Consider the following 10,862-nt stretch of genomic DNA (forward strand, 5'->3'; position numbering starts at 1 on the left):
TTCGCTTTCACAACGAAACACAGCGTCACACACGGTGGGCTTGAGTGAGCGGAGGCCGGTGGGCTAGAGTGAGAAGAGGCGAAGGGCTTGAGAATGGCGCGGCCGTCGGATTCGACGAAGGAGCGGCCGGCGGGCTTGCGGCAACCACATGGGTAGGCGTGGCTGACTCTTAACTTTTATAAAGAATATCTCTTTGGATTTGAGACTTTAGTCTTTGCAACTTTACAGATCTTCTTTGCACCAAGAGCTTGTAACACTCCAAAGAGAAAGGAAAACTTGAAATCGCATCATATGACCCCTTTAAATTATGCGAGTAGTTATTTAGGGGATGATTCGGCAAGTCTTTTTTTTAATGATTATTACGTCACTACGCTGTTGACGCAATCCAGTGAAAGTGTACAGGAGGGGAGGGGCGTCTTGCACGGGCACGCGCAGACAGCAGAGAGCAGCTGCCAGACGAGCTCGCGCGCGCGTCCCACTGCATGTTCACCAAATACACCTCGATCACCCATACAGAGCTCCTGAATTAACCGCTGTTTAAACATGGTCGACCGCGAGCAGCTGGTTCAGAAAGCCAGACTGGCCGAGCAGGCTGAGCGGTATGACGATATGGCTGCTGCCATGAAATCGGTAAGTGCAACTTTTGCTTTATTATTATGCACACGCAAAAATGCATGTATGATTTAGCTATTCGGATAGTTATCACCACGTTATTGGTTTCATAATTGCGTGCGAAATTCTAGTGATATAAAATAATGCATTGGTCTTGTCGCATTGCCACTGGACATTCCGCTCATTTTCGCGATCGAATCTGTTTAAAGATCAGCCAGCTCTCATATCGAATCGATTAGAGTGCTCGTTCTTCGTTTTAAAGACCCATATAAATTGATCCGTATCGACTGACAGGTGCACAGTCCTGCTAAATGATGACGAAGCTTATTTCGGAATATTATGTGTCACTGTCCGTCATTCATAAACTGGAGTAAAATGTAGCGTTGAATGTGAATCCAGGTTTCTCGTGGTGAACTGGAAACTGGCAGCGGATCTTTGGGCGGTGCCTTTCCGAGATCCGTACGAACTGGACAACATGACCACAGAATGACACTTCATTATTGCACATGCACGTAATTATAACAGTTTTCATTAAAAATCCACTGACATTAATGATGTTAGCCTACGCGTCTAAGACTACTCAGAGCCGACTTCGACTTCTCCTGTGCGGGAATCTGAAATCGTGCCATAATAAAGCGGCTTGTGATTTATAAGCATTATTAGGGATAATAACGCTGGTTAATGATGGGGGGGGGAAAATCAACGCTGTTCTCTTTGTCTCATAACATGGCAAACCGAACCAGTTACGCCAGGTTCACACATAACTCCTATGCGGTGCAGAAGCAACGCGCAACGCGCAGCGCTGACAGCTGCGTCCATCCATTCGCGTCCAAATCAAAGCGATCGCATGTGGTTTTACGCGGCTTGCAGTTTCGCTCCCACCAGGCGTGTCGCAACGCGTGCCAAGGTGCAGTGCCCGTAATGCACCATTTCATCCGATCCATCAGCCTCCATCCAGTAGGGTCCAATCACCAACCCCTCTCTCTCTCTCTCTCTCTATCAAGGGCGTAGGTTTGCATTGAAAGTTGATAGGGCCATAATGCAAGGAGGCAGCAGTTTGCATCAGATTTTTAAAACCAGTGTTTTAAAAATCAGATTTCAGTGTTATCTTCTGACTCCTGTCATGGAAGTTGTGCATGTCTGCTTTATCTGACACACCCATTTCATGTGTTGGAGTCTCTACATCGTTTGTGATATGTTCTATAAACCACACTTAAAGTAAAATAATCAAATTAAAACGTTTAAGAAATGTGAAAACATCTGCCCTGGTAGGTTTTCTTTAAGTTGACTTAATATATGGAGAACTAGGAGTGACACTGACACTTACAAATAAAATAAGGAAATCAGTTACCAATTCAATCATAACATGGAAATAAATAGATTTTTTAAATGGGCAATAGACTTCAGATTAAAATAATTTGATCTGCATTTTAAATTTTATCATATAAAATAAAATATATAAAGTTTTTTAGCATCACTCCTAGTCCGCATAAATGTAACGTGTGAAAAACCAAACTGCAACATTTATTTAGGTTTTAAAAGAACAACCTTAGTATGTGATAAAAACATTAAAAATAACTAGAGCAAGTAATCTGACAGAGGGACTAAATATGCCATTTTCATACTTCTAAAAAGTTATGAAACAGCATATGAGAGTAATTTCATAACATTAAGTCGTAGGTTGCCTACAGGAATTTAAAAAAAATATGGCTATTGGTTTGTCAAGTTTTGATTTGGGCTAATGAACTCCTTGCAACCATTTAAATAAAAAGGAAAGTGCATTTCCATTTAGCTTCTCACTAAGTCTGGATGCTGTCCATTACTGAAAAATGCTCCGTCATAATCTGATTGACATCTGCTTTGGGTAGATGAGTAATTACTGAGGGGAAATGTTAAGGTGTATTGCACAGTGCCTCTGATACACCGGTCTGCCATTAGTGCGGTTCATATAATGGTTTCTACTAAACAATTTTCATTCGGAGACAATGAGCTTGACAAATTGGTTCCACTCCTGTGTATTTCAAATATTATAGAATGATTAGCTCCCCCAGATCTCCATCATCTTTCTAAACTGTTTGCTTTTATGTGGGCTATACTAATACATAATTCTGACCGGCCATTAATGGCATTTACCAACCCACGTCTGGATTCATGTTGGCTCTCAAGAGTCACTTTCTTCTGCCCAAATGCAAATCTGAAATATTTATAAGATAAGGTCCATACTTGATCTCACACGTATGGAGGGCTGCACGATTATGACAAAAATCATAATTGTTGATTATTCCCCTGAAATTGTAATTGTGATTATTAAATGTGATTAAAAGTGATTATCAAATGTCAACTATACACTGGATTGGTTTCTTTAAATTAAAAAAAAGTACAAATTTGCATGGTATTATAATGTTATACTAACATTATAATACCCGTTATAATATACTAACAGACTTTTTTCTCAGAATTGCGAGATATAAACTCACAATTGAGAGAAATAAAGTTAAAAAATAAATAAAGACTTCTTTCTCTCAATTACGAGTTTATATTACACAACTATGACTTTTTAACTTGCAATTGCAAAATGTAAACTGCAAAATGCAATTGCAAAAAAAAAAAAAATTTTTATTTTTTATTCAGTGGCGCAATTCTGACTTTTTTCTCAGAATTGTGAGTTTATATCTTTCAATTCTGACTTATAACATGCAATTGCAACTGTATCATGCAATTCTGACTTTATAACTCACAATTGCAAGTTCATATCTCATATTTCTGAGAAAAAAAAAGTCAGAACTGTGAGATAAAAAGTTGCAATTACCTTTTTATTATTTATTCAGTGGCAGAAATGAGCTTCCATACAGTACACATGAGCAGACGTGACGGACTTAAACTTTTTGCATTTGGTGTCATCCAGTGTGCTTATGCATGCAGAGGAATTCATGCAACTTACTCGACATCGTCTCTTTTTGAGACACACTGGAGGACGGATGTATTGATTTACTCCTCAGCTGACCAGAAAGCTCAGCTAGCTGGAAGGTCCCTCAGCAGCTCAGGGGTGTGTGTTCAGTCATGTCTTTTCTTACTATGGGAGGAAACTTCATCACTGCAGCGATGCTCACTGCCTGTTGGCAGCCTAGGCCCATAAAGGCCTGGAATAAAAAGTCAGATACCTTGCTAATGATGAGACTGAGATGTAATGAAAAATACACAATTATTTGTAATGCAAATTATTATTTAATTACTTCCACTGCTGATGGCTACTAGCTCTCTGACTATAGTGTTCTGAACTTCTGACTCTTACAAACTGTTCACTTATATGTCAGGTGTGTTTTAATTTAGACTTCTAATCATGTATTGAGTTTTCTTTTCGTTTGTTGCTGTTTTACACTCAAGTTGTTTAATTATAGTACATTTGTTCTGACTTGTTGTGCCCAATCTGTCACAGTTAAGGCTTTGAACCCTTGGATTAACCATATCTTAGACCAATTACATTTATTCAGCACAATTTTCTGCTTACATAAATCATTGTAGTTGAGAGAGAAAGTGTGTGGTACAAAGTGACTTTAAATCGTATTCAAAACTGATATGAAAAATGCTAATAAAGAAAATTCAGCTTGCATTCCTTTACAAAATATTTAGTAATTTAAGTAAAGCTCCTACTTAAGCACAAATCATGCAAAATATGTATGTATGCATGCTGCTTCTGTTAATGCACATGCATATTTTACAAAAGAATTGTCAGCCAAACCCCTTAGATGTAAAATTTTTAATTGAGGGCAACCCCTGAGATTTTAAGTTAATATTTCAATAATTTAACTAATTATTTGCATGTTCACGGTTCTCTGTTTTTAATAATAATAATAATTAAGCGGAGTTACTATGTTTTAATTAATTGTACAAATAAATACAGAAAATATATATTACTGTTGTAAATTACTGTTGTACTGTTAAATAAAAAAATTATATTTGATAATTACAATAAAGATATTATATTAGTTATAATAATGTTTAAGAGTGAAGCACGCAGCACATCAGACTAGTTATTTAATTAAATTGCAGCCTTTGATTTGATAATCACACTAAGCTTTATCATGATTACCACTCAGCCCCATTAATTTATTTTAATTTTACATTGGATATATAATTATTAGATTTTTATGAACTCACAACCCCCCTTTGGAAATCCCTGTTCTTCAGTAACCAAAACAGACTGTCTTTTCCAACTGTAAACAGGACTTTTATTCATACAGCGGTGTTGCGATTGGCTCATGTAACTGTAATGCAGGACTACAGCAGTCATATTGAGGGGTCCCATTTCTCCCATTTAAATATTTACAAGTGGACTGTTACGGACCAGAATGGAGTTAGTTTGAAAAACAGGGATTTGCATAAAAAAAGGAAAGTAATTTTAGAGGCATTGTATTTTTAAACGATTGTGACATTTTTGTGCTTATGCTCTGAATTATCCATCATGCATGCGCAGCGTTGAACCCACATCCACCTCCATCCACTGTCTTTCATCAGGCATTACCATGGCTTTAAGACAGTAACTCATGTTTTTTTCATAACAATATGGTCATAAAGCTTTTATGCATTTTATTTTTAGAAGCCTGCAGCAGCTGCAAAAACATTTTTTGAATTTCTGCAATCACTTGATGGTTATATAACAATGAGTTACTTTAAACAACCTTATAACATCCTCCACTCCTTAACTCATCCATCCATTCTTCTTCCTGCTCTACTCTCACCATAGAAATACTTCAGTCTATGGGTACTTCATTTCTGTGCATTTTTACAGCTACCTTTGATTTGAAGCAATAGTCATAATTATAGCCATGATTTCATCAAACTGAAGTATTGCAGGATGCAGTGCACTGCACTTTTATGTTCTCAGAATTAATTGCTGACATAAAATCAATTATTGAAACGTATTTCTTACACAAAAATACCAGTATGCCTATTAGCTACAAAGAAAATAGCACATTAATAGCACCTGAAAGAGACTTAGACGGGCTTGGCAATGGGTCGACTTGGCATTTTTGCTTACCTATTTGAATTAGAATAATTCATAATGATTATTTCAACACAGCCTCAAATTAAATTCCTAACTTAACACCCAAAACTTGTTTTGTACAATACAACAATCAAAATCAAAGCTTTGTTTCTACTCCCTGTTCACTAAATAGAAACTGATTTGAGATGTGCTAGCATATTTGACTTTAACTTAAATGACTTATTACTTCAGACATAAATATATAGTTCAGTCATGAAACTCTAGATGGCGCAGGCTGACGGGTTGTTAATGTAACCGATGATATTTAGAGAGTTAAACGACTTGGCATGAAGCTGATTGGTTCATGCTGCATATGCAGCCAATGAGCTTACTGCATTCCGCCAAGACCAAATACATTAACATTGTCATAGTCATCACCATGTTAAATTTTCCGAGAGTTAGCATGACTGAAATATTGTTTTCAGAGAATCTACTAAATGTTAACATGAAGTTTAAAATGTGCAGATGAATTATGAGCTGCTTTAAAAGACCGTCGGGTTGTAGAAGAGAATAAAGAGCCTCTTTGTGCTCATGATAACACCATAGCACTAGTCAGGCTTACAATAGTGCCTTGTCAGTCAAATCTGTCTAATACGGCACATGATTCTCCTTTTATTATGATAGATTTTAATCACCTTTCTTCTTTTGCCAAATACAATAAAAATAGGAGTGGGCAGTATGACCGATATCTTATTTCACTGTATCAGTAATTGTTTATCATGTTAACAGTATATATATATATATATAGTTATTTTTTACTGGAAAAAATGTACAAGTTAATATTCATACTTACATTTTAGATACAATTTTAGTTATATATTGTCCTAAAATTAAGACAGCATAATAAGACAATATATTGTCATATTTCTGTCATGACAACTCTCAGAGAGTTTAGCATGGTAATGTACATGACAGTGTTAATGTGTTTGGTCTTGGCGGAATAGATCTGCTACGCTGCAGCAGCAGAGCAATTACATAGACTGATAAAAATACATCCACAGTCATGCTGCTGTGAGCATGTAGGAAATACTGCTGCTGCACATACAACATATATAAAATAACCCCCATGTATAACATACATTAAAATACCCCGTAACATATCTATACAGGTGGAGCTGGGTAAGGTGGAGGCTTTCTGAAGCACGCTGCAACTGCTACAGCAAGCACTAGCTGAGTATTTGAATGTTGAGCAGCAAGCTCATTGGCTGCTGATGTGAAAAGAAACCAATCAGCTGCACCATGTGAATGAGATGTGATTATATCAGATTGCTTTAGAACAGAATCATTAATCAGAATTAATCAATGTTTTGAATGAATAGGTTGAGTAAACGATTCAATGACTCACTAATAAAGACGGTCACACTTGATTCATTCCAGAATGAATCAGTGTTTTGAATGAATCAGCTGAATGAATTAATCTTTGACTCAATCATTAAGACGGTCACTTCTCACCACCTACTAGCACAATTATGTAACCTGTAGAAAGAATCAATGAAAAATATTGTTAATACTTTTCATGTATGCAGAGACATTTGGTCATTTTACTTATTGATTCTATTTTGATCAATTTCTCTTTTTATATGGAACTTGATAGATGCAAAACAAAATATCAGATTATTTAGAACAAATGGAGTTCAACTTCATTGCAAAAACTGAATGTTAATATGGCAACTTGTTTGGGAAGTGTTTCCCTTTGCATTTTCCCATTTCTTTGTGTTTCTTCACCAGTCTTATGCATAAGTAATGTAAATCACTCATAGCTACACAAATAAGGCTAACGCATCATAAACAATACAGCAAAATCTCTACAGTTGACACATTTCTATTGTCACAGTACATGCCGTCATTCTGAAAAAAAACAGATTACCAGGAAATGGCACTAGTCCTCTCCTTCACGTCCACAATGATATCATCCATAATTTCAATAATATTCATTGCTGAGAGAAACTGCATGGCTCAGGAGCTTTCTCAGTTATTAAGCAATGGAGTGGAAGAGAGTGTTAGGAAAAACACTATAAAGTCACGTTAACTAGATTTTGATCGCCATAAACTTTTTTTTTTCTTACTTCCTGCCTCATCTCATGTCCTTCTGTCTTTCTTCACCCTTTTGTGTTTGTCGTGATCTACAGCTAGGGCTAAAAGTCGACAAACATTCGCTGCTGCAATAGCTGGCGGCTTTATTGGAGTCTTATGATGCAACCCAAACTGCAAGTGCCCTGAGATTACCGAGATTACAAAGGGCTCACAGACAGAATTAGCACATTATGAGAGCTGTATCATTGCACTGTTGTGCAATACTGCTCAATGCATCTGTATCTAATTAGGCCAAATAATCAAGTGCTTTACCATGCTTATGCTAGATCAGGTTGTGTACGATTTATATATCCTAGGCCGCACACCAACAAAGTACTATGAAATTGACATAAAAAAAAAAAAAGTAGTTTGAGATTTGCCTTCCAATAAAACCATTACACTTATCATGAATCATACAGCATTGTGTGTTACTGACTCGTGTAAGATACTGACTCATGTTTGAAACCTGTGTGATTATTTTTTTTTCTGCAGAACACAAAAAGTCTAATTTAGTATAATGTCCAAGTTGCTTTTTTCCATACAACCACAGTGACTAGTAATTGTGGTTGTCCACTGCAAAAAAGAACAACAAGAGGAAAGGACAGGACAGGAGGGAGAAATGAAAAGGTTAATGGGCTCCACCAGGAAGAAAAGACATAAGTGCAGCCCGTCTTCATTCATCAAACCCCGACTCTACACATCCAACCACTGATGAACATATGTGCAAACTGTACAGAAATGTGCTTATTTCTGTGCTTATGTCATCAGATGACCTTTATGTAGTAGTGCTGCACATACTATTGACAAGTAAGAAAATATGATCATTTGATTTATTTGTATTTCAACCATATACAATGTTTTGTTTTTCTAGACCCAAATTATCATGATAAATCATTAGGCTACCAGACATAAGTGATGAAACAAAATTTGATTGATACCATTATAATCAACACTCTCTACACTGGAAGTGTTTTGCATTACAGTATGCCTTATATATTCATATTTCTGACATGCAGCACAGTTACTGCACCCACTTTATTCCCTATTTGTCTGAAATAAAGTTATTTTATTTACAAATATCATGAACTGATTGATGTTACTTAATCATTACTTCAAAGTGAAGTTGTGACGTATCTTCTCTCTTGCCTACTTAATTAAACAACCTTTTGGTTTTAAATCACATGTGATTTACTATTTTAAAATAGACAATTCAAAGTCAGTTTTTATACCAATATATTGAAAAAGTAGTTAACTGAACAAATAAAGAAATTAATCCATTTTACTATGCCTGAAGTCAAGCATCAAGCTTACAGCTGATTGGTCCTCATGTTGGTCACTTCCAGTGTAGATATGTTGCAAGTTCACTATCACTGTAAACAACGCTGCAAAAAAACAAAGAACGTGCTAGCAATATTACAAATCAAACTCCTCTTCTGGAGTCATTTAGGCCCCTTTATATCTAGTATTTTGATCTGTCTCGGGTGTTCCAATCATAAATGGTGACAATTTATTTTATAAAAACATTCTATGGAAGCTCATTTCTGTCACAGAATAAAAAAATAAACTAACAATAAGCGAGAGTGGTCTTCATCAGTTTGCACTGGCTGCCAATAGCCGCTCGCATCAAATTCAAGGTACTGATATTTGCCTGCAAGACAACTACTGGCTCTTCTCCAATATACCTAAACTCACTAGACTTATGCGCCCTCCAGAAGCTTGCGTTCTGCAAGTGAACGACGCCTCGTGGTGCCATCCCAAAGAGGCACAAAATCACTCTCACGCCAGCTGGTGGAACGACTTGCCAATCTCAATTCGAGCAGCCATTTTCAAAAAACGTCAAAAGACACATCTTTTTCAGGGGTGCTCCTATTGATCGGCTACCGATTTCTATCGGCCGATAATGGCTTTGGGAAGTCTGATCAGCGGTCTCTATAAGGGCTGATCTCATAAACCGATCTCAAGATAACAACACGCCTGCCGTGAGAGGTTTATGACATGCAGCGGCACGGTCTCAGTTTCTGTCCGGCACGGGTAAAATAATTATAATGCTGAAGGTGAGGTACAATTCATATTTCTTTATTAAATAACTTGTCATTTGAAAACTTTCTGTGAGACGTAATTTCACAAACAGCGGGAGTGAATCTCTCTTTCACCACATCGCATCTGCACTAGAAGCGAGCTACACAGTTGACACAGGAATTGTCACTTGCACGATCGAGGCAGTGTCACATCGTCACTAAAGTTTATAATTTGCATTTCTTTTTAAGTCTTGCCAGTGTTTAAACCATTCAGCACTCGCACGCTATCCTCGAGCTCACGAAATCAGGCTTGTGCTGTGTGTAAGCTATTATGCAACAATTGCCCCATTGTAGAAACAAAAATGCACTGCATGATCAAACATTTAGGTGAGATAATTACATATTTTTGAAAAAAATCCCCCCACAAGAGTCACTTAAGAGGGGAATTCCCCCCATTTTCAAAAAATGAAATTCAGGCCCTGAACGAATGTCTGTAAAAACCCTGATTGGAGCTTCACTATAAATAATTCTACATGTTAAAAAGAAGGCTTCAAAAAGATCGGTATCGGTGATCGTATCGGCAGATACTGCTTCCTGTGATCGACGATTAGTGATCGGTTCCAAAAATCCTGATCGGAGCACTCTTTTTCGTCAGCACCTGACCAATCAATAATAGCACTTACCTATTCTATTTGTTTTTTCTAATTTATAAAAAAAAAAAAAACTTGCTATTTGTACTGTGCTAGACTAACTGAGACTTGTCACAGCACTTGTATACGGTTGCTCTCTTGGTTGCTTTTTGTATTCCTCATTTGTAAGTCGCTTTGGATAAAAGCATCTGCTAAATGATTAAATGTAAATGTAAATCCATGTGTGACAACGTAAAACGGCACGACACATCCACCCACAAGCTCGCACGTGCATCACATACACACATCTACACCTCAATCCCCAAACACACACACACACACACACGCAATCTCACACATACACGCACGCAAGAAGCATGGACATCGTTGCTGTTGCCACGGCAGCAGCAGAGATAGTCGACTGTGTCCAAACAAAGACGACTGCCTTGTTTCTATGAAGATTGCTCTTTATTTTCTCCCCCCCCC

General features: G+C 37.1%; 1 protein-coding gene across 1 annotated transcript in view; it reads left to right on the top strand.

The window, feature by feature from the left end:
- Positions 1–437: 437 nt before the first annotated feature.
- The window catches only part of LOC107654312 (14-3-3 protein gamma-1-like), a 19,268-nt gene continuing 8,843 nt past the window's right edge, over positions 438–10,862 (top strand). The window contains exon 1 of the mRNA XM_016441339.1: positions 438–630. Within this exon, the coding sequence (XP_016296825.1) occupies positions 544–630 (87 nt within the window). The 5' untranslated portion in view covers positions 438–543. The remainder of the gene's footprint in view (positions 631–10,862) is intronic.

This window comes from Sinocyclocheilus anshuiensis, unplaced genomic scaffold (assembly GCF_001515605.1).
Source record: "Sinocyclocheilus anshuiensis isolate Anshui unplaced genomic scaffold, SAMN03320099.WGS_v1.1 scaffold163, whole genome shotgun sequence".
In the NCBI taxonomy this organism is placed as follows: Eukaryota; Metazoa; Chordata; class Actinopteri; order Cypriniformes; family Cyprinidae; genus Sinocyclocheilus; species Sinocyclocheilus anshuiensis.